Genomic DNA, 24,917 nt, shown 5'->3' on the forward strand with positions numbered 1-24,917 from the left:
ATCTCTCAATAGCCCCATTTCATTTCTTTAAATCACTAGTTAGGTTTGGCTTTACTAATAAGAATGTATATCTACCCAAAGGAGCCCTTTTTAGCAGCATCAGGAATAGATAATGAAAGACCGAGGGAAAAACATAAAGTCTTAACATATATTATGCAGTTTGCATGCAGCTTTTTGGTGCCGGTTTAGAAGCCACTGTTCTGTATAATGATTGTAACCTAGGAACTGGTGTAACGAAAGGATCTCTATGACAATCAATAATTCACTAAGCTAGTGGTTCCCAAGCTGTGGTCTGGGGTCCCTCTGGGGTCCCCAAATCCTCCTCAGGAGGTCCATGACTGCTTAGAAAATTCACTAATATTAACAGATTAATAAAATATATAAATAAAGTGGCTAAATGTACAATTGAACATTTTAAAGTGTACCGTAAATGTCAAGGAAATTTAAATTGGATGCTAAAAATAAAATTAGTATCCTCAAATTGATTTTTGGGAGCAGGGCAGGTGCATCAGACAGAATATTGTATGGACAAAGTGTGGCTTCAGTTGAATTTAGAAAAGCTCCAACCTTCATTATAAATGTCATTTTTTATCGTTTGCAAATTAAATAAAATGTGTTATTTTTGTAAGTATTTCATGGTATTCTTGTTGATGTATTTTTTGCGTATTGCTTTGCAGTTCAAATCATTAACAGTGTATATGTCTAGGTCCCTGGTTACCAGTAATGGCTCAGTTGGGGGTCTCCCGATTCCAGTAGCGATTCAGTGGGGATCCCCGGGTTCCAGCAATGATAAAGTGCAGGTCCACAGAAGTCAAAAGTTTGGGAACCACTGAACTTAGCTATCCACATAAAATCAATTTCTGTGATCTGCATGGTATGCGTTCTTTGCAGGAGGCATTTCAACCCTGTACTCAACGAGCCAAACTGCAACTAGCCAAAGCTCCGATCTCTCTCTGCAGCAAAAATATTATTCACATTCTCATTGCTGCCTGAAAACTGCTGGACTCACAACGAACTCTGCAACAGGTGCTTTAAAAACCATAAGTTATTTCAAAATACAGCTCCCCTGCCCGCCAAAGTTCAGAACACACCGCCCTAAAGCCGGCCCTGGCCACGACTGTTGAGAGTAACTAGTTGAGATTACAAAAGCTACTCTCAGAAAATAGGAGGGAAGTTTCCCAAAGGAAAGTGTACACAGGAGACAGCAATGAGATACTTGAAAGCCTAACTGAGCCAGTCTCATTGGGACACTGATGACTATTTGATGCTCATTTCTCTTGTTGCTCAGAAGAACTTGCAAATGTGTGCACTGCGCAATAGTGCATCACATTGACCATGTGTACATTGTAAATTAATTGTTTAGCTCCACAAAAGCAGCTGAATTGCTCAGTAGTGCCTTTGCAAATGCGAAGGGCTCTCGGACATAGGGTCCCATTCTTCTCATTCATAAGGTTATGACATCGTGTAACAATGAATCCTGTGTAGAAAAGTGAAGCAGGGGTTGGTTAGGCTACATTTCTTTCCCCTTCTGATTTCTAAACATGTCACATTTGAGCAAACAAGTGCCATTACGAAAAAAAACAATGATGAAGTGGAATTCATATTTTATTTTACAAAACAACTGTAGTTGAAAACTCAAACTTTACATCAGAGCACAACCTTCTTGACAAAGTGAATGAGTGGCTTTGCCACCACGCACATAGTGCTGTCAAATTGTGTCCTACAGCACACAAGAGAATTATAGGAAACTATGCAAAAAGAAGAAGAAATTGTTCCAGCAGGAAAGTTTTAGACATTCAGGAAAGTTTTAGACATTTAGTAAAGCTGAGCGCTATATTCAGGAAATAATTATTTTCTTAAGGGCCTGTACATTCAAGTGAGCTTTTTTTTAAACGGGCACATGCATAAAGACAGCTAATGAAAGAAGAGGAAACAGTTAACTGTGGGTTCATGTATATTCCAGCGTGCATCTTCGCAACAGGGACTGATTGCTGTAGCTGGCAAAATAAAAATGCTGTTGGCACTGCCAGAGAAGCGCCTGGCACTGGAATAAATCGGAATACCTTAAAAGACGTGGAAAGGGACAGATCAGAAGCCCAAGGCAAGGGGACCAGACAGATGGTGTGTGGGATTCAGAAACTGCTAGCTATCCCTTGAAGCTAGTAACAGCCAGTGGGTCGCCTAGGGCTGTGTTGAGAAGCCAAAAAAGCGTAGAAACTTTGACTCAAGTCGAAATCTGCATGCCATATTAATCCCCAAAGTGCCAGAGATAAAGAGCATTGGAAAAGGCCTTACCTTCTGCTGCTGCTCCCTGTGGCATTTCCTATTTCAATGAGCTTGCCAAGGTCTTGACCCCTGTGATTTTAAAACATGGCAGTTGTAAGGTTCACTAGGAAATAGCAGGAAGAAAAATTATGAGATACTGCATTTCTTAATACTGCCCCACATATTTCATATCAAATGTGCAGAAGCACAAAAAGATTAAAAAAATAACTGTGTTTGTATCTAGATAACAATTTAATTACGCCATAAACTCATTAGAAAGTAAAGGCCTTATTTAGAGCATGGCGAACAAGATACTCGCAAAAGTGGTGCGTGTTCCGTCTACCATATTACAGGTGCATTTTTCCCTATGGCACATGTAAGACGGCGGGTGGGATTCCCATCATGTTTTCACAGAGTATCATTCCTGCTCTAAATACAAACCAACGTTGCTCTCAGGTGAGATGGGTTTCACTTGACATAAATATGATTATGTGTTTATATATGTGCATTTGTGCTGCCCATGCACGTGCTTGTGTGTTCATGCGCAGACCCTTCTCTGCAGTGAGGCATGTATTTGTAATGTATATAGAAGGAGCAGCTCCTCCGCAACGGCACCCCATTGGCTCAAAGCCAGCAGCTGAAAAATAAAACAATATTTTATTATTGTTTTATTTTTCAGCTGCTGGCTGAGCCAGTGTGTGCAGGGAGGGGCGGGGCTCGGCCTTGGAAGGGGGAGGAGGAGTGGCGTAGTGGTGTGCACTAAAGTGTGCAAGTCAGTTTGGCCAGACGTTCTCGGCCGGCCAAACAGACATACACAGTTAGGTTGGTCCAACCCAGCTGTATTGAACAGCGAGTTGGAGAAACAGCACATACTCCCTGTGCCTGAGTGAGCGGTAAAATAGCCTGCTCAGGCCAATCCTTGCACTGCTCTCATGCTTGGTAATAGCATGAGTGCAGTGCGGGGATTGCACATGGAGTATCGGATGCAGTCGCAGGGCCTGCTGGGACCAGGAAGCAGAGAAGTGCAAGGCAGCTGGCAGCACAAGATAAGTGTTCTTTAAATTCTTTTATTATTATACGACCCCTATGGTCCCTCTGTGCTCCCTACATCCGCCCACCACTTTTAATTTTTGTTGGTCGCCAGTGGCATGTAGTATGAGATAGTGTGTATATTCATTATGAAGTTGTGCATTTACATTTTTGTGTGTGCTGAATTCTAGAGGAGGCAATTGAAGGATGGATTTTACCCAAGCTAGAGTATGTATATATGTATGTATGTATATGTACGACAGGACCTGCGGTAGTTCATCATATATAGTATGTACCATAGGATCTAACTGAAATATCGTTATAAAAAGATTGAGAGAAAATTACAACTTTTTTTTAAATGACCAGGACCGCCTTTCCCTATTGCACCTTTACGGTGCAAGCATGTTTGTTGCCTTGTGGGTACATCCTAAACCTGATGCCTTACCGCACCTTTAGGAAGTACCATCACGGATCTATTCTAAGAGGTGACAATTTTAGGAAGAAAAGAAACAAAGAAAATATACACATAATGGATTGCTCATGTTGTCCCCCAGATAATGAAAGCAATAAAGGATAGAAAAAATTACTTTTCACGAATAGCCTTTTTCAAATCCAGCTCCAGTCTAACCTGCCACATACCTGCGAACCAAGAACATACACATTGTATGCATTTATTGAGGATGTTCCTTAGTCACCTAACTGGTTGATGACCCCTGCCTCTCCGTCTGGCAAATGTAAACCCAGAAATCCACTATTTTTTGTCCGTTCTATTGTTCCCTGGTTTACAACACCACTTCCTTTTATACAGATCTCTGCTTCCATGAGGATTGCTCTGCTACTTAAAATACTCTAAAACGATACAGGACAAAAAACAATTAGTACTGGCTCGAATTCACACAAGCCACTTCCAGTTCAGCCAGGAAACACATAAGGATGTATAGTGGAGGTAAACATAGGCTGGTGAATGAAGAAACCTGGAATGAGGAGCTGGAGCAGAAGATGCATTGTTCATATATCCCTAGTCAGCACAACTCTCCTTTCAAACCCATATTTGAGTATTCTCCTTGTGCTACTGATTGCCTCTTGGTTTTTGTTCACATTTAAGGTTAGAATTTAGTTCTATTGTGTTTGTGTACACTTGATATTGTTAAGGAGGAGACTCACCGGTGGGGACAAAAAACTTAGGCCTATGCCACAAGTCAAAAAACAGAAGCATGGTTAAAACCCTTCCTGGATTTAGTTTTCATACCGGCAAGTCAAGTTCCAAGAATCCCTTTTGCGTAGAGACTGCTTCCCAGGATTCGCTGCTTTACTGGTCTTACTTTGAGCTCTCTGCTGTCAGACTGTTAGAAAAGGTTCCTTTCCTTTATTTAATAGTGATGATCAGGCCTGCAGTTCAATCTTGGGTAGTTGATGCACTTTCACAGATCACAGCAATAGTGATACTACGAAATAAGTTATTTTTGTGGGAGTGATTGTATGAGTATTGTTTAGTACACTTTCCAAGTGCTCGCAATTTTGTAGCCGTAGAGCAGATATCTACAAATGCATTTTCTTTACAATAATGCAGCAGTAACTTATTTGTGCTCCCTGCTATAAAGTTTTTCTGGCCTGTAAATGCTTTCATAGGTAGGAGATCCTCAGTATGTAAAATAACATTTGAGGATTCTTCAATGAGAAAAAGACTGGGAAACATTGCCTTAACCTTAAGTGCAGCCAGGAAATCCAACTTGATCTGGAATATTAGTAGAATAATGAGCTTCACATATTGTGCCAAAAATATAATCAGCAGAATACCAATTACCAACAGTTTGTGAAAATAAGTATATATAAGCAAGTATAGGTTTACTGCACTTCACTCCGCACATACAACTATTGGTTCACAGAGGCCAGGTTCATGTCAGATGAACAGGATAGCCATTGTCTATGTAGAGGGTTCTCATTTAGATTGTTCGTTGATAATTTATAAAACTGGCATGGATCCTGTCTGAGTGGACCAACACTGGACACCCCTATCCCATCTGTTACATGTGCATTGTCTATTTGATGTCACTCAGAACTCAGTGGTGAAAACATCCCCATTACACTTCTATAGTCCTATATATTTTCTAAAGTACATACTAGAATCAATATCTCTCAGTTTCTGCTTTCTAAAGAAAAGGTGTGAACCTGCAATGACCTGGTCCTCAGTTTAAGTAGCTGACACCAATCTTTCCATAACATTTTAAGGCCCTGACCTGAGCTGATCAAACATAAAGAAGAAAAAACACTTTTGCAAACTTACCCCTTCTTATTGATTCCTGTTGTGCTTGTCACCTCAATGCTGCTAGGGAACAAATTAACAGTATGTTTCATTAACTTGTAGAAGTATTCCCAATTTTCTGGCAAGGTATTATAATAGTGTGTATTTGTGCCCTTGTGGGTGCAGGATGATGTGAAATGTTGTTGTTGTTTTTGTTAGTGTAAAATGTAATTTCTGCAATCAGCATTAGTGTAAATGCCACTGCAAAATTGCTTGTGACTGGAGGCAAATCACAGAATAACCAACAGCAGTGGTATTTATGTGATCTGGCCAATAGTCTTGCTATGAGCTGCCCTAATCTTGCATTCTTGTTAGGTCTATAACAGAGGTCTCCAACATTTTCTGTAATAAGAACTACCTCTGTTCAATGAAAATCATCACAAGCTACTATTACAGTTATTAGTGTTTGTAATAATGGCCATAACAGACAAAATTATGTTAGTGACTGCCATACACAAGCTAATTATCAGTGATCACCTCATTCATTAGGCACTGTTACGAGTAGCAATTAAAAAAAGATGTTGGCAATGGGGAATGCCTCTCCATTGGTAATACATAACAGACATAGCTGCAATGAATCGCTCAATTAATAGGTTTAAATATTATTTTGGAAATTCAACCTATTTCCTCCAAACAGCTTATGAGTACTAAAAATATACACATTTACATCTCGAATATACACTTTTAAAGTTTGGGATACATATATCAGTGTAACCAAGCAAACACTTTTACTAGGTTTCAATAAGGCTGAAAAACAGGAGAGCTACTTAAGGGTAGCTGGAGAGCTACCAGTAGCTTACACGCTACTTGTTGGAAAACCTGTCCTATAATCGAGTGGGCATAATGAACTGGATTGAAAGTTATCGTAATTGGTCCAGCCAGAGAGCCTGTTTCCATTAATAAACCACAGGCATTCATATGAACATGCAAACTGCATTAGCACTCTTATCCATGAGAATAAATGTATTGAACATATCAATATAACAATAAGAGTGTTTTAGCAAAGTATTAGGTCTTCTTAAACAGTAGAGAAGAGTAGGCAAACGTAAGTCAACTATTCTTAGTAAGTCAACTATCCCAAGATGAAGAGGGGATGTTACATAGGTAGTGGTCTCAATTTATGGTACCAGATTATGGTGATCTAAATACTGTCTGGCAATAATTTAGTTTCATCAATAATGTCTACAAAAATATCATCCCACTGAAGTTAACACATAATAGCTATATAATTAAAAGTGGTATGTGGAAGGGGTTCCTCCTTTGGAGAAAGCATATTTCTTATATATTAAGAAATGTTAACAAATGTTATGTGTATAAATGCTTATAACCACATGATCTACAAATGTAGACTTTTCAAAATATGCATTAGTAAAATTTGCAAAGCTGGGGAACTTCAAGAAAGAAGATTTCAAGGAGTGTTCCTAGTATTTTATGTAAATCCCTTAAAAGTAAGACATCTACTTGACACAAAGGAGACAAAATGAGTTAGTACACGTCCAACTTTTCAAACTAGGTCTTTGTTAATCGAGCTGATTGTTTTGGAATTCTGCGGTGCCTTTGGTGCTCATGGTACTACTATCCAGCCATGCAGATGAACATCAAATACAGAAAGAGATGCCAATGCTGCCTTTGATCAAATTCTAGGTGTTTGTCTGGGAAGCTGGGTTTTATGCTGCCACAGGCATTAGCCTGACTTTAACAATGTAATTACTTAGCAACATAGCACAGATAACAGCGCTGGAACAAAGAAGCTAAGAGGAGGTGATCTTCAGTGAGTGTTTTCCTTGGATTAGGTTAGTACTGGTAATACTTTAAAGCATGGCTTGGAGGTGCATTCTACAATCCCTGATGCATGCATAGTAAAATGGAGTGTGTTGTTTGCCAAACAATATTGCCTTGTTTACGCTTCAGATGTACAAACTACACTTCGGGAAATGAGTTTGTTTTGGAACAGGGCTCACAAAAATGGTATCTTACAGGGTCACCTGTGGTAGTCTTTGCAAATAAGGATGACATTACCAGAACGTTTGCTGCTAACATTAATTTTCTAAAGAGCCAATGTTTTCAGATGGAAGATTGGGAATAGTGAGACTTTTCAAAGGCAATGAGACCATGCTCGTGATGTGGGGAAGTGTTTGAGATGATTCTGTCCACCCTTATGGCCTTTTTATATTTTATTCTGAGAACTTCTAGAGTGTTGATATTGCAAGAGCCTCAGCACAACTTAAAATGTGAATATAAGCAAGGGGGCAGGGGCATTACAACGGCTTTTTTTAGGATACTCAGATTTGCAGTTGTGTTTGAAATGGAGGACTTTGAAATGAAATTACAATTTTAAATTCTAGGATCACAAAGTAAACACAAGTAGGTGGACTCTTGCACATGGACCAGGGTCAAGCACCACCCAGATGATGAAGTTTTGATCAGTCTCCAGGAAATGTTTTCTAGGCTTAACATATTTGTTGAGCTATAAGTGACTCAGATAAAGCATAAAGCTGGTAATTCATATCCTAAATTTCGAGTAGTAACTACTTATTCTGTGGAACTTTCAGAACAATCAAGGCAGCTGACTGTATTAATATAAAAATTCTACCAGAACATTGTAATATTTCATTACGGACCAGTAACACTGCATGACAGAGGACATAAATTAGGCTGATGAACACACACACACACCCACACGCACGAAAACACACACACACACATACACACCGACACGCACAAAAACACACACACACACACACACACACACACACTTGCTAAAGCCATTGAATCCAACTCAGTTGAAATAGGATGCTCAGTAGAGAATAGACCAGCTTACTGAGTGAAAGAGGAATTTCCAACAGAAGGAGGTTCATGTCTTCCTGAGCAGGGGATACTACATAATGAAATTATAGCTTAAATATTAGCCTGGGTGTCCTTAATTGTTCAAGGCTTTCAAAAATGAGGGATTTGGAATTTACATTTTTTGTGAGGGTCGAACGTATGTGATGTGACAGCAAATTTAAATGTTATTGTTGGTTTGAAAGTGGTTGAGTCTGTATTTTACATGTGTAGTTCTCCGAGAGATACACTTGGTTTCCTATGATGTCAATGAGGGCCATAAGGTCAGTTTCAAGTCTGATACCAAGTAGTGCAAAGTTTCACTGATGAATTTTGTTGCATCGGAAAATCACATTTCTCACTTAGATGGATTCTGCAAGTTTTGTACACAACTGATGTTCAGTTTAACACAAAACAGTATTGGTAGTCGTGCAGTTGTGCTGTGAAACTGTCCTCTGTAATTTGGACTAGATGTATATTTCAACAAGCAGTTGTTGACGGTTTTGCGAACATTCCGAGTATATTTTTGTCCGTAAAAAGGTTGAAAAATATTTTTCTGATACATTCTTTTATGTAGCCAGAATGTTATATGCTTCTGCTGAACAATTAAATGTGCCCGTTTTTCCTTATATTTTAATTATTTCTTTGTGATTTCTCCATAGACTCTGGAATGGAATCACCCTGCAATGGCCCGTGTATAGCTTATATTTTCCATCTTAAACATTCTGTGAAGAATATTTTGAAAGTCCTCGGACAAGTGGTAGTAGTCTGGCATTGAAATGTGCGGGCAAGCAGGGTCCAAGTGTCAGTGGGAGAGTGAGAACAATACCGTTTAAGAGTTGATCTCTGTAGCAGCTGGAGCAGAGACTTTAAGACTTATAGGAAAGTGTAGTCAAAACTCAAGGATCAATGAGGCGTTTGACTTCAAATGAGTGCAATAAGTGGAGTGCTAGTATAGAATAAGAGGAAACTAGAGCCAATGCTAAGAAATAATTGGCAAAGGCAGCAGGACAGCAAAGTGAGTTGAACGTTTGCTGCTGAAACAGGGGGTGATCTATAGGTCACGAATGTGTATCCCAGAAATCTCCTTCTCTTCTGAAGCTGGCAAAATGAATTTTTCCAATGTTTAGAGAGTTTCTTAGAGCTGCAAGCAATGTCTTACTAATGCCCGCTGGATAAAAAGAGATTATTATTAAAAACAATATTATTGAAGATTACCTCTTGTTGCTTTTCATAGCAGCACTTTCACTGTCAATGAGATCCCCAACATTTTGATCTCTAACACTGAAAAGAAACACATGGACGTTATTCTCATCAATATTGAAAATTAGCCTGACATGCGACAGTTGCAACCAACATGGCATAAATTGGTCATTAACACTTAGGATCTTGCTGGCTCGGAACAGAGGTTGCAAAGAGTGGAGGCATTAGGCTGAACAGTGGTCTTAAACATTTAGTGATCTCCAGGAACAGAGAGGGCCCATGTAGAGGGGTAAAGGGTCTTACTATACCCACCTGCAGGGAATGCCCTACTGGAAGAGTGTGTCGAGCATAACAGTTGATGACTAAGGGAGATTCGGATCTTGGCGGATGGGTTACTCAATCACATCAGTGACAGATATCCCATCCCTCGAAATCTAAATTCCATCACATTCTATGGAATTTAGATGTCGGGGACTGGGTATTCATCACCATTGTGACACAGTAATCTGCCCTCCAAGATCTAAATCAAGTCCTAAATCAGTAATTAGCTGAGCTTTCATCCAATCATTTGATGAATCATAAGACAGGGTAAATAGGGTAGATGTAGGTAAATGTGATCTAAATATGCAAGGTCTACAAAAGGCATAATTATAGTCATTGCAGATAGCCTCAATCAATCTTGCCTAAAAGAACATGGTTAGACAACTCCTAACAGCATCACATTCTAATACTTTATTTACAGCATTTCCACAATTTGCTTTCCTTCATTGTGCTCTCCACATCTCAGCAATGACTTTTGCACTGACTGGAATCACAGTATTCAGGTGTCTTCATGCAGTCTGAGTAACAATCAGCTTATTTGTTGTGTCAGTTAGTGGTGACTTCTGTGGTTTTAATGGCTGGTCCATGTGTGTCTGAATTTGCAGCGTACGTGTTGTGTCTGAATGCCCAATAACTATAGAAAATCACATTACCTGTCATTCTATGGAGGTGAATCATTGTCCATTGCCTGGTGGGTTCACTAGGGTTAAACTGTTGGGAGGCATCCCACTGTCATCTAGATGGCTGTAGTACTGTGTTGCTTTTGTGATAATGCAAGTGAACAGCTTATGCTATCTCTTAATTCTTTGTGCAGTAACATGTGTAATGGGTTTGTACTGTTAGTGGGCATAGATTCCTCAACAGCATACTTGTTGCTGTGTTATGCACTTTCATGCATAAGAAGACTTGTCTAATGTGTTTAGTGCCTCGGTGAACAATGGCTGTCTGAGGCGTAGGTTGAACTGTTGCATAGTATCACTTTAGGAACTAAATGGGTATCACAGACCTTCACCGCTGAAAGATATTTAACAATCACACACCACATCTATTGAAGATGTCCAATAATTACAGGTGAGCATCTTTTAATCATGCTAAACAATCAAATACTGACCTTGTTAAAATATGCTCAGTATTTAGAAATATGATAATGGTAACAGTGGAAAATACATTGTGGTTAAATGTCTGTAGATGTCTGTCTGGCATTGGTGGTAAACAGGAGTGGAAATGAATGGATGGGAGAGAGAGTAATGGAAATCTTGAAATAGAAGATAACAGTCAGCCAATGAGTGAGGCTGAGAGGAATACGTGCACAAATGAGAGTTGGAAGTCATGGTTTCCTCTTCAAGAGGTACTAAGGCAAGCCAGAGGGAGCCACTGGGAGGCAGACCTGTCTCTATCTCCCTTGACACAATATCAGTGGTCACCTCTGGTAGAGTTGAAGAAAAAGCCATAGGAGTGGGCGGGAGGGCTCACTGGTCTTTACTCACTGGTCTTTATGCTTTCTAGTTTCTTGTAGAAAAGGGGCATATTTATTCATGAAGGAACTCTCATTAGGGGACTAAAGCCCCTGAAGAAGGCCAACAGCAACCATTACTGTTTTAAACGGTGTCCATCTATGTAGGCATACAAACTAACTTTACAGTGTGAATTGAGATTGTATGAACCTCACCTATAGACTTTATGCTACTCACAAAAATGGGATGAACATGCTCTTTTTGAGCATTACTGAGCGGCCTGTGGCTTTCCTGTTCTTCTGTGATCATATGAAGTCCTTTCTGCTAGTTGCTAGCATTTATGCCATTATTATACTGCCTGTTAGCTTCTCCCTCAGTCTCTACTGGCTACTAGCACCTCCTTCAAGCTAAACTAGTTACTCACATCTCCTCTAGGCTCTACTGATTACTTGCATTTTCTCAAGGCGCTATTGGCTACTAGCATCTCTGAGCTTCTACTGGCTACCAGCATCTTCAGTCTCGACTGTCTACTAGCATCTCCTTTACTCTCTACTGGCTGGTAGCATCTTCTCCACTCTCTACTGCTTGCAAGCATCTCTATGAGCTTCTACAGGCTATCAATATCGCCTACCACCCTTTACAGCCTAATAGCACCTCCTCCAGCCTCTACTTGCTACTAGCATCTCCTCCAGTGTATACTAGATACTAGCATCTCTTTGTGTGTTTACTTGCTATTAGCATCTCCTCCGATTTCTACTGCCTACTAGAACCTACAGCACTCACTAGTAGCAAGTAGAATCTCCTCCAGTCTTCTAGTGGCTCCTAACATCTCATCCAGTCTTTTCTGGATAACTAGCATCTCTTTTGTTCTTTAATGACTACTAGCATCTATTCCAGTCTCCACTGGTTAATAGCATCTCCTTGAGTGTCAGCTAGTCATTAGCATCCCCTCCAATCCGTAGAAACTATCGATTACTCTTTATTAACATGTTCTAATGGCTACAAGTATTTCCTACAGCCTCTAGTGGTTACTTGCATCTCCTTAAGCTTCCACTGGCCACCTCCATCCCCTCTGGTTTCTACTGTCTTTTAGCATTTTCTATAATCATTAATCCTTTTAGCAGCTTCTCCTCTAGTGTTCTACTGACAACTAGTATCCCCCCCGTCTGTACATGTTACTAGGATTTCACTGTACTTTCACTAGATTCTACCACCTCCTTAGCTCTCTGTTAGTTACTAGTATCCTCTTCACTTTGTGTGAGATGTTACTATCTCCTCAAGCTGCCACTACAAAAAGGAAAACAGCCCTAGCAAGGTTACGCTTTCACTCTTAAGACGCCTGAATCTAAGGTGCATACATTGAACTGCTCTAATTAGGCACAATGTTAGATAATAAATTTTAGCTGGTAACTCCGATTCAAACACTCTCATGAGCGCCAACTTTATTGATAGCGTTTTGCAATCAGATCTTGAACACCTGCTATGTTCTATGCAGTACGAGTTTACTTCATCTATATTAGAATGTAGCATTATATAAGGTGATCTCTTTCTAAGAGTAAGATGTCTTCATTAATATCGTTGACAAACTATTGATAAATATTGGTGAAGATTGTATTTCTAAATGCTAAACTACTTAAACTGGCTTATTGTATAGAATAGGCAATCTGTTCTATGCTGTCGTTTTCTCAATGCACAAAACTGTTTGTCTTATTCACAAGGCTAGCTGCAAGACAATTACATCACAGGTATGCCTCAATGTTAGTTACAAACATGCTGACATTGATAGGTATGTTCTACGCGTAGTGCTACAAAGCATTAGAAAAGTACAGAAGTCACTTTCGCAAAGTGTGAAAAAACTATTGACTTTAAACGCCAAATGGTAAAATGTGCTTCTATGCATAGATGCAGCACATAGATGTACAAACCACAGGACTAGGTGTACAAGCATTTTATGAAGAATTGAATAACTATGTTTTGCAGAAATAGTGAGTTACAATAAGACAGCAAATAGGTGCAATGACCACCAAAAAAACACTTACATGCTCTGCTGAAATTATCTGGCATAGGCATGGCCATCAATTTCAACATTGAAAAATATTGAGCATGCACCAGAGATGAACACTAGCCTGAAAGCTGCTGTAGTTCCCTGCTGAACATCTGATGTCAATAAAAGTGTCAAGATCTTGATCTTGAATAACAAAATGAGGAATGTGCAGATTAACAAGACCATAAGGACAATTACTCATCCAAAGGTATGTCATTATAGAAAGAAGAAAATAATAAAAAGAAAATATGGATATTGTAAATATTCTACAGATGTGTTGTGTGTATTATGCAAATGAGTGTAGTACAAGCTGCTTTATTGCTTTAAATAACAAGCATCAATAGTGGCTTCTAGTGTGGAACTCGTGCTGTACCTTTTGAGTGTGATAAAATGCAAACCTTCATTAATTTTCTCAGTTAGTTCTTAAATGACCTGAGGAAAGGAACCTGGCTTACTTCAGTCTAGTCATGTCATTGGCTACTCCTATTTTAACTTACTACAGTTAAGTCATGGCATTGGCTACTCCAGTTCTAACCCTCAGCTACTGATAATTACAATGCTGAATGTGGCAAAACGGTGACTGAGAAATCAGGATTACCTCCAACTAAAAGAAGGCTTACGGTAAAGGCCCTAAGTCCCTTTTCCATTATGCCACTGGAGGTTGCTGCTGTCAGTTTTCATTAGCATCGTAAATATGATCTTAGAAAGAAACCACAAAGAAGCAAGCATGGCTGTGCTGAATAAAGCAGGGATCAAGGACCTACCTCTTGTTGGGCCTATAGGTGATTTCAGCATTGCTTTCCTATGCCAAGCTTGGCCAGGAAATTGATGTGATACATAACTTCTTAGGTCAACCTGAGCCCTTTGGAGAACTTCAAGCCAGATAGTCAACATGTCAATATGAAAGAGGATCTAATATACTCTGTGCCTTGCCCAGCACAGCTTCTAAAAGACTATTTATGAATCCTACTACATATCCATGAAGTCATTTGTGATAATTTTTCTAACTACTGATATTCTGCCAGTCAGATCGAGGAATTGTAATGCACATGCTACCAGGTCAATCCAACTTCATAAATAACTTCATATACACTAAATAATTATATACCTTTTCATATTGATTAATATCCTGGCTGGGATGCCATACATGGCAAACAGCATTTCAGACAAACACAGAACAAGAAAAAACTAGGTAGTTAGGCAGCCAAACTTGAAATGTATGTGAGTAAGGGTTTCTGCAAAGGTGGATATTAAAAGCATATTTTGAAACGTTATGATATAGAAAATATTCTAGAAAAGTAACAGACTAAATACAGAGACTTACAAGCCCAATATTGATTGTGGAATATTCATTCCTCCTGTTTGTCTACCTGTACTGCCTGTTAGAGCTGTTCAACTAAGTGTTTTAACTTAAGAGCTGATTAAGGCATTATTATGAGAGTCCTATATTTGCATACTTTCTCATCCAGTATTTTTAGGCATCTCTAGTGCAAATATGGGATTGCAACTACTACAGGTCACTGTCATTTTTTGCTTGCAATTTGGCAATTCATTTTATCTCAGCCCACCACGTAAATCAAAGATTTCTATAAAAAGCACCCAGATGAGAGCTCTCAAGCCCTCTCTTGGATAATGAGCTGTGAGTTTAATGTTGCTATTAACTCAAGTTTTGCAGAGACTGTAGGTTAAGGCTAATTTAGAACTTCAAGATCAGAGTACTTTGCTAACAAATGTCTATGAAATAGGCTAGGCCTATGACCAACGTTTTCCTTTCAGACCAGCATTTCATGCTGATCCACATTTTCACTGCAATTGTCTTTTTCCCACCAAATGGTGAAAAAAATAAGGAGACTCTAGCACTGGGGTGTAGTTATTTCAGAGAGAGGATATATTTAGGAGAATAGTGTGGTCATAGGTAATAGTTGGTCTCTCATTGTTTTTATTTTATGCATTCTATTGTGTTTTGCTTTTTATCATATGAAGATGGTCTTACTCCTTTTGCCCGTAAATCGAAGTCATCCATACTTTCAAGTCATGAATCGAAAGTATAATGTGCTGAAGACATTCACAAATTCTATGTACTATTAAAAAGGTTAGAATGCAAAGTTACACATAAGGATACCATTTCCATCAAACTCTTTAAAACTCAAAAGGCAAATCTAAACCATATCTGTAGCAACACAACCAATGATTAGCCTACAGCTTCAAATAAATAAAGCAAGATATGCTGTAGAAGTAGGTTCAAAACAATGCAATTGTCTCTATGTGCTCCCTATAGACCAGATGGTATGGAAAACGCACTAATGAACTCACATCTTCTGGTTTGTTCCCGTAGGTTTTGTTGCTTCTAAGTCATTATCAGATGTTTGGCTTTTAGAAGTACAATGACAGTAATGCTATAAATTTACAGAATTTAAATTCCCACAGATGAAGCAACGTAGGTTATACAAACATTACTAAAGGCAATACTTTGCTCTTTCCAATGCTTGTTTGCTTACACTATTGGCTTTGTGAATGTTTATATATGTGGGTTCCAAGCACTAGCAAATTCAATGGAAGAATCACTCCATCTATAATTCAAGTGGTCCATCATGTTGCATCTTGACACCAAATAACACCCATCTTCGAGCTATATAAAATAACACTACAGGATGGCCATCATCTTCTGACTAGAATAAAATGATCTCCATCTTGGAAGCATACAAAATAACACTCTGAGGGGACTGTTACATTGTATCTACATGAAACTTAAGATTCACCTTGGAAAGATATTGGCTTTATCAATGCTTGCTATGTAATTTAAAATGCATAAACACAGTCAGTAAAACAAGCATTGGGCGCAGCCTACCAGGGAACGAAAATGAAGCATAGAGATAAAGAAGGGATAGGGATGATATGGAAAGTCCATAAAATGGGTGAAAAAGCCACCAGTAAGTAACAAATATGTGACTCTCTTTTGCCAAGTAAAATCCTATAAGGACACCAAAAAGAACGAATGGTAAATCCTTATGACTAAATGATGGGGAATGGCTGAAGTATTCTGGCTGGAAATCTACTCTGTGTGTGTATGTACAGCTAACTACTCTGAGGTCCTCATGACATGAAGCCAGTTAATGGATCAATATTGATAGCAACTGATAAAATCCAACCTTTCAAGGGTTAGAATTTGAACTATGAGAAAAATAGCACTTATTAAAAGTTACAATGAATAAGATGTGTATTCTTGTGTTTACCACATCAAACTCTACATGTTCAGATAATTGCTGGCCATTTTACCCTTTTGAAATCTGGAAGGATCGACCTGCCTAAATTTAACAAGATATGCAACCAAACCAAGTTATTGCCTGGTTGATATATTTTGCACACTGCATACTTACACCACCATTGTAACAGGGATTTCAACTGAGGCCAAACATTTTAGGCCATTCGGAATGAGCACCAGAGACCTGTCAGCAGAGAACACTAAACCTAATCAGATGCATTGATGGGTTTAGTATTATTTAACTTGAAAATACAATGTAAGCAGTGAGAACTCACTATTCTCATTTGGATAAAGACCAAAATCTAGAGATATTGTTTGGCTCCTCTCTGGAGATTTTTCATATTAGGGAACTCCCAAAATACTCCTTGATAATTCCAAGACATGTATCTTTCAACACTAGTCTAGTAAAAAATCAAACAAAGTAAAAAATGTGCAGTAACATAGTTGAATTATTCACTATTGAAGAAATAACACTACTAAGGGGCTTATACTGAGAGGTGACCTTATGATGTTTGCCAGGTTTTGTTTCTGAGGTTATCAAGGGAAGCAAAATGAGCTATGGTAGTTTTCAATGAAAATAGGAATTACAGACTTGTGCCCATTTAAGAACACTTATTTTACTTCATCTCCAATAGAAAATATTAATTCAGAGGGTGTTCTCTTTATAAGAGTATCATATTAGTCATTATAATTTTTCACAAAATCTTGAAAAATAGGACTGAAGAGTAGATTGGTAAGTATTTGAGTGCTACCTAAACGCCTTGTTGTATATCATGTCCTTTGTTACTAACCACCTTTTCTCATTGCATAATACTGAATTTCTTATTCACAATGCCTGCTGCAACACAGTTACATCACAGGTAGGCATCAATGTTAGTTTGAGAGTTACTGACATTGAGAGGTTGAAAATATATTAATTATCAAAATTCTACGTCATGCCAGGATGACTCTAGTTGGTCGTTTCTTTGTAGAGAAGCTTGCATGACTGTTTTATGCACAGAAGTAGAAAGAATAAGAAAGTATAGAAGTCACTTTCTCAAAGTGAGACAAAACCTGTTGGTATCAGACATTAAATCTGAAGACGTGCTTTCATGGACCGATAATGAACATAAATGTTGAAACCACAAGACTATGTGGACAAGCATGTTAGTAAAATTTGAATATTTATGCTTGTCAGCAGTAATGAGTTAAAATTAGACAGTAAAAACGTGCAATGAGAACCAAAAATTCACCCAGCTGCTCTGCTGAAATTATGTGACATAGGCAAGGCTACGTATGTCATCCTTGAAGAAAGAAGCAAGCGCCAGAGTTGAACACTATTCTGAAAGTGTTACCTCTTGCTGTGTTTCCCTCCAGCACTTCTAATGTCAATGAAAGTGCCAAGATCTTGATCTCTAATAACAAAAAGATGAATGTGAAGGTTAAGAAGACCACAAAAAAGGACTTCCATGGACCGATGATGAACATAAATGTAGCAACCACAGGACTATGTGGACAAGCATTTTTAAGAAGATTGAAATATTTATGCATGGCAGCAGTAATGAGTTATACTTAGACAGTGAAAACGTGCAATGAGAACCAAAAATTCAGCTAGCTGCTCTGCTAAAATTATGTGACATAGGCAAGGCTATTTATGTAATTCTTGTAAAAAGGAGCAAGCACCAAAGTCGAACACCTGTATGAAAGTGTTACCTCTTACTGCATTTCCCTGCTGCACTTCCGATGTCAATGAAAGTGCCAAGATCTTGATCTCTAATAACAAAAAGATGAATGCGCAAATTAACAAGACCACAAAAAAGGACGTATCCAAAGATATGTCATCATAAAAGGGAGACAAATCGGAGCGAAATATAGTGTCATTCTTCCCTTGACATTCAGACATTCAGCAGCTCATTTTATCGGAGCCCAACACATGAATCAAGGATTTTTATTAAGAGTGCCCAGATAAGAACTCTTAAGCCCTATCTTTTATAATGAGTTGTGACTTTAATGTTGCTCCTAAGTCAAGTTTTACAGACACTGTTGGTTAAAACTACAATAAAACTTAATGATCATAGTAGTTTTTCTAACAACTTTTTATGAAATAGGCTATGCCTATGACCAACGTTTCCCTTTTAGACCAAAGTTTGATACTGAACCCATATTTTCACTGACATTGTCAGTTTCACATCAAATATTAACAAAATTAGGAGACTCGTGCTCCGAGGTATAGTTATTTCAGAGTGGATCAATTTTAGAGACCAGTTTGGTTCATAAGTAACAGATGGCCTATCCTTGTCTGTATTTTATCCAATATATAGTTTTCTTGCATTTATCATATGATGACGTTATTCCTCCTTTTGTCTGTGCATGGAGGTCATCCATACTTTCAAATCATACATAGAACGTATAATGCGCTGAAGACAGTCCTAAATTATATGCACTATGAAACCTTTCGAATAAAATGCAAAGATACACGTAAGGAGAAACTTTCTATCAATCTCTTTAAAACTCAAAAAGCAAATGTAAAGCATATGTGTAACAAACACAGCCAATGATTAGCCTATAGCTTCAAATAAAGCAAGATATGCTAAAGAAGTAGGATCTAAGCACTGCAATTGCCTCTATGTGCTCCCTATAGACCAGATGGTAAGGAAAACACACTAATGAACTCACTTCTTCTGGTTTGTCCCCGTAGGTTTTGTTTCTTCTATGTCACTAGTAGATGTTTGGCTTTTAGAAACATAAAATAACAGTTAGTAATGTCATACATTTACAGAATTTAAACGGCCACAGATGAAGCAACGTAGGTTATACAAACATTACTAAAGGCAATACTTTGCTCTTTGCAATGTTTGTTTGCCTTCACTATTGGCTTTGCGAATGTTTGTATATCTGGGTTCCAAGCACTGGCAAATTCAATAGAAGCATCCCTCCATCTATAATTGGAGGCGGTCCATCATCTTTCATCTTAACACCAAATAACAGCAATCTTTGAGCTATAGAAAGTAACACTATGAGATGGCCTGCAACTTGTGTCTAGAATAATGTGCCCTCCATCTTGGAAGCATACAAAATAACACTTTTACGTGACTGTTACATTGTATCTACATGCAATTTAAGATCCACCTTGGAAAGCTATTGGCTTTACGAATGCTTGCTATGCAGTTTATAACGCAGAAGCAACATCAGTAAAAAAAGCATTGGGCGCAGCCTACAAGGGAATAAAAATGAAACACAGAGATAAAGAAGGGATAAGGGTTGATACGGAAAGTCCATAAAATGTGTGAAAAAGCCACCAGAAAGGGAGGAAGATGTGACCCTCTTTTGCCAAGTAAATCCTTTAAGGACACCCAAAAGAACCAATGGTAAATCCTTATGATTAAATGACGAGGAATGGCTGAAGCATTCTGGCTGGAAATCTGCTCTGTATATGTATGTACGAGCCATCTACTCTAAGGTCCTCATTACATGAAGCCAGTTTAATGGACTAATATTGATAGCAACTGATAAAATCCGACCTTTCAAAGATCGGAATTTCAGATGTGAGAAAAATAGCACCTTGTTGGACCTGGCTTTTTGACAGGGACATCCCCAAACTTCTTGCCTCCTTCCTCCTATTTTGTCTGACCTGTTGTTGTTGGCTTTTGACCTCTGGGCACTTTACCACTGCTAACCAGTGCTAAAGTGCATATGCTCTCTGTGTAAATTGTACTACTGATTGGTTTATCCATGATTGACTATTTAATTTACTTGTAAGTCCCTGGTAGAGTGCACTACATGTGCCTAGGGCAGGTAGATTAAATGCTACTAGTGGGCCTGCCGCACTGGTTGTGCCACCCACGTCAGTAGCCCCTTAACCTTGTCTCAGGCCTGCCATTGCAAGGCCTGTGTGTGCAGTTTCACTGCCACTTCGACTTGGCATTTAAAGGTACTTGCCAAGCCTAGAACTCCCCTTTTTCTATACATAGGTCACCCCTAATGTGTGCCCTAGGTAACCCCTAGAGCAGGGTGCTGTGTGGGTAAAAGGCAGGACATGTACTTGTGTGGTTATATGTCCTGGTAGTGTAAAACTCCTAAATTCGTTTTTACACTACTGTGAGGCCTGCTCCCTTCATAGGCTAACATTGGGGCTGCTCTCATACATTGTTGAAGTGGCAGCTGCTGATCTGAAAGGAGCAGGAAGGTCATATTTAGTATGGACAGAATGGTAATATAAAATCCTGCTGACTGGTGAAGTCGGATTTAATATTACTATTCTAGAAATGCCACTTTTAGAAAGTGAGCATTTCGTTGCACTAAAATCTTGTTGTGCCCTTCAATCCACGTCTGGCTAGGTTTAGTTGACAGCTCCTTGTGCATTCACTCAGACACACCCCAAACACAGGGTACTCAGCCTCACTTGCATTCATCTGCATTTTGAATGGGTCTTCCTGGGCTGGGAGGGTGGAGGGCCTGCCCTCACACAAAGGACTGCCACACCCCCTACTGGGACTCTGGCAGACAGGATTGAACTGAAAGGGGGCTTGGTGCATTTCTTAGAGACTCTTTGAAGTCACCCCCACTTCAAAGGCACAACTTAGTATAAAACAGGGCCTCTGCCCTACCTCATCAGACACTTGCTGGAGAAGAAATCTGAACCAGAAACTACATCCTGCCAGGAAGAACTGCCTGGCTGCTCAAAGGACTCACCTGTCTGCTTTTCTACAAAGGACTGCTGCCTTGCTGTTGGCCTGCTGCCTTGCTGAACTCTTGTCTGGCTGTAAAAGTGCTCTCCAAGGGCTTGGATAGAGCTTGCCTCCTGTTCCCTGAAGTCTCAGGACCAAAAAGACTTCTCTCTTCCTCTTCGACGCTCCGTGCGCCGAACTTTTCGACGCACAGCTTGTTCCGCGGCAATAAAAACGCTGCACACCGACGCTGATCGACAAGACGTCTTCGGGACGACCGAAACTTTGACGCACGGCCTCGCAAGGACAACGCCGCCCAACTTCCCGGGAGAAATCGACACGACGCCTACAGTGAGATCAAAACTTTGACGCACGGCCTCGCAAGGACAACGCAGCCCGACTCCGCAGGAGAAATCGACGCGACGCCTGCCGTGAGATCGAAGCTTTGACGCACGGCCTCGCAAGGACAACGCCGCCCGACTTCCCAGGAGAAATCGACGCGACGCCTGCCGTGAGATCAAAACTTTGACGCACAGCCTCGCAAGGACAACGCCGCCCGACTCCGCAGGAGAAATCGACGCGACGCCTGCCGTGAGATCGAAACTTCGACGCACAGCCCCGCAGAACGACGCGCAGCCGGAAAACAAGCAGGAAAATCCACGCACAGACCCGGGACATCTGGTACTCCCCGCAAACCACAGTAAGAGACTGTCCGCGCGCTGGAAAACGACGCACGACTCCCCGCGTGGAAAATAACGACGCAAGTCCGTGTGTGCCGAGGAGAAATCGACGCACACACCAGTTTTCCACGCACCTCTTCTCCTGTGGCCCTCTGAGGAGATTTTCTACCAGAAACCAGGTACTTTGTGTTTGAAAGAGACTTTGTTTACTTTCTAAAGACTTAAGACACTTTCTATCACTTTTCAGTGATATCTTTACAAATTCGTATTGCAACTTTGATCGTTTTGACCTGAAGATACCCAGATAAATATTATATATTTTTCTGAAAACTGTGTGGTGTATTTTTGTGGTGTTATGCTATGGTGTTGTATGATTTATTGCACAAATGCTTTACACATTGCCTTCTAAGTTAAGCCTGACTGCTCGTGCCAAGCTACCGGAGGATGAGCACAGGCTGATTTTGGATTGTGTGTGACTTACCCTGACTAGAGTGAGGGTTCTTGCTTGGACAGAGGGCAACCTGACTGCCAACCAAAAACCCCATTTCTAACATTGGTGATCAGCGGTGAGGATAGGACTTGTGTTTGTGCAGTGACATACAGTAGCTAAGTATTTCACTACCTACCCACAGTTGAAGGTCAACTTGATTTTTCATTTTTTTTTTTTGGCTTTTGGTTCTCTGATGTCCTCCTGGATATACTATTGATATTTTTGGACTTGGGATTTTGGTTCTTGCTGGTAAAATCTTACCAGAATGGGATTGTCTACCTACTCATTCTTTGTTCGTACTGACCACCTCACTAAGGCTGACCTAAGGAAGCTTTGCAGAAAATGGGGCCTTCCTGTAGCACGGAGATCTACTAAGGCGGAGATGCTACATCACTACATAGTCTGGGGGGAGGAAAGATGGGCAGAGAGAGAGGCAGCAAGAAACCAAATGACTAAGTACCCCTCAGATGAGGAGGAGGACTACGCACCTGAGGAGGAGGACTACTCAGATTTGGACAGTGACCCAGAAATAGATGAATGGCTCCGAGGTCAAAGGCGACAGGAGCAACAATTAGAGGAGTATCTTGCAGAGGTTGAGGCAAAAAGACTCTTAGCCCTGGAAGAAGAAAAGATTGCAGCTCAAGAGCTGAGCTGTAAAGAGCTGAAACTGGAGGCCGGAAGGGCTGAGTCCAGTTCAGATGGTGGCAGCAAAAATCTTGCATCTAGTACTGCTGAAGAAGGGCACAAGCCCAGAGATGTGGTGCCCAACTTGAAGAAGGGAGTTGACACACCCCAGGCGGTTCAAGGGTATGAGGTAGTTCCCGTTATGCACAGGGTCCCTGAGAAGGATTGTGGAACTGGCACAGGGAGTCATATTCCTACTGGGGGGAGGGACACTTTACTGACTCTAGCAGAGAGTGACAGAGAAAAGGGTTCCCCCCTGGTGGACGTCCTGGATATAGAGTGTAGAGACATCCCAGAAGAGTATGGGTTGAGTGTCAGGGACAGACAGATACTGTCTCACCAGTCTCAGGAGGGTGAGGTAGAGTGATTTTCCAAGGTTGAGTTACTGGGTGGTTGGGTGAAGGGGACTGTGGTTAGTACATGTGAAGGGCAGAATGATGTAATTCCTGGAGAGCATATGTCTGGTCCTTATTTTCCAGAGCTACGCCAACACCAGGTGGAGTGTGAGTTCTCTGACCCCAGGGAACTTACAATGGAGGCAGACTTCTGGGTGAGTACCAGAGAGTCTGAAGAGGCATTTGGGGGTGCTCCTGAAGGGAGTGGTCTAGGTGGTTCCCAACCGAGTGAGGTGGGAAAGGATTGTAGTGTCCCAGGTAGGTCCCAGGTCCTAGAGGGTTCCATGAGGGAACACCAGGAGGGAAGCCTAGCCTGTACCGTAGGGCCACCTTTTGAGGGAAGCCCCGCAGTGTCAGAAGAACTTGGGGGGGTGACTGTAGCCAGCATCCCAACAGTTCTGGTGTCTGGCAGTACCCCTCCTAGTGAGGGAGTGCAGAAGTCCAGACATAGGGTTGAGAGGGGGTTGCAGACCCCAGTGGAGGACCTTGAGAGTCAGGTGACAGCTCTGAGAGCAGAGCCCCCTAGGAATGACCCAGGTGAAACCGTTTCTGGTTTGGGGGAAACCCAGATTCTGCCGGATGGGCAGAGGTCGGGAGACCTGCACCAACCAGACTCTTGTGTGGCCCTTGGGGACGGTGTGTCCCTTGTGGGGGGTGAGAGTGCCCCCCAGGAAGTCCTGGCATGCCAGGCAAAGATTCAACCTCAGGGTGGTGAACCTGGGTTGGATACCCAGGTTCAGAGGTTAAACTCTGACCTGGTGGGAGGTAGGTGTGCCTCCCAAGAAGTCCAGCTGTGCCAGGCAATTGTCCAACCTCAGGGTGTTGACTCTGGGTTGGATGACCAGGTTCAGAGGTTAAACTCTGACCTGGTGGGGGGCAGGTGTGCCCCCCAGGAAGTCCTGGCGTGCCAGGCAATTGCCCAACCTCAGAGTGGTGACCCTGGGTTGGGGAACCAGGCTCAGAGGTTAAACTCTGACCTGGTGGGAGGTAGGTGTGCCTCCCTGGAAGTCCTGGCCTGCCAGGCAATGGTTCAACCTCAGGGTGTTGACTCTGGGTTGGATAACCGGGTTCAGAGGTTAAACTCTGACCTGGTGGGGGGTAGGTGTGCCCCCCAGAAAGTCCTGGTGTGCCAGGCAAGTGTTCAACCTCAGGGTGGTGACCCTGGGTTGGAGAACCAGGTTCAGAGGTTAACCTCTGACCTGGTGGGAGGTAGGCGTGCCTCCCAGAAAGTCCTGGTGTGCCAGGCAGTTGCCCAACCTCAGGGTGGTGACTCTGGGTTGGATACCCAGGTTCAGAGGTTAAACTCTGACCTGGTGGGA

General features: G+C 40.9%; 1 protein-coding gene across 7 annotated transcripts in view; it reads right to left on the reverse strand.

The window, feature by feature from the left end:
- Positions 1-24,917, reverse strand: part of SCEL (sciellin) — a 463,522-nt gene that overhangs the window by 140,523 nt on the left and 298,082 nt on the right. For 4 of the 7 annotated variants that reach the window (XM_069205234.1, XM_069205232.1, XM_069205230.1 and 1 more), the window contains 3 exons: positions 9,638-9,703; positions 5,579-5,620; positions 2,296-2,355 (listed from right to left, as the gene is read on the reverse strand). In XM_069205234.1, coding sequence (XP_069061335.1) covers positions 2,296-2,355; positions 5,579-5,620; positions 9,638-9,703 — 168 coding nt within the window. The remainder of the gene's footprint in view (positions 1-2,295; positions 2,356-5,578; positions 5,621-9,637; positions 9,704-24,917) is intronic. The other 3 variants (XM_069205233.1, XM_069205231.1, XM_069205229.1) reach the window with 1 other exon arrangement.

This window comes from Pleurodeles waltl, chromosome 8, assembly GCF_031143425.1.
Source record: "Pleurodeles waltl isolate 20211129_DDA chromosome 8, aPleWal1.hap1.20221129, whole genome shotgun sequence".
Taxonomy (NCBI): domain Eukaryota; kingdom Metazoa; phylum Chordata; class Amphibia; order Caudata; family Salamandridae; genus Pleurodeles; species Pleurodeles waltl.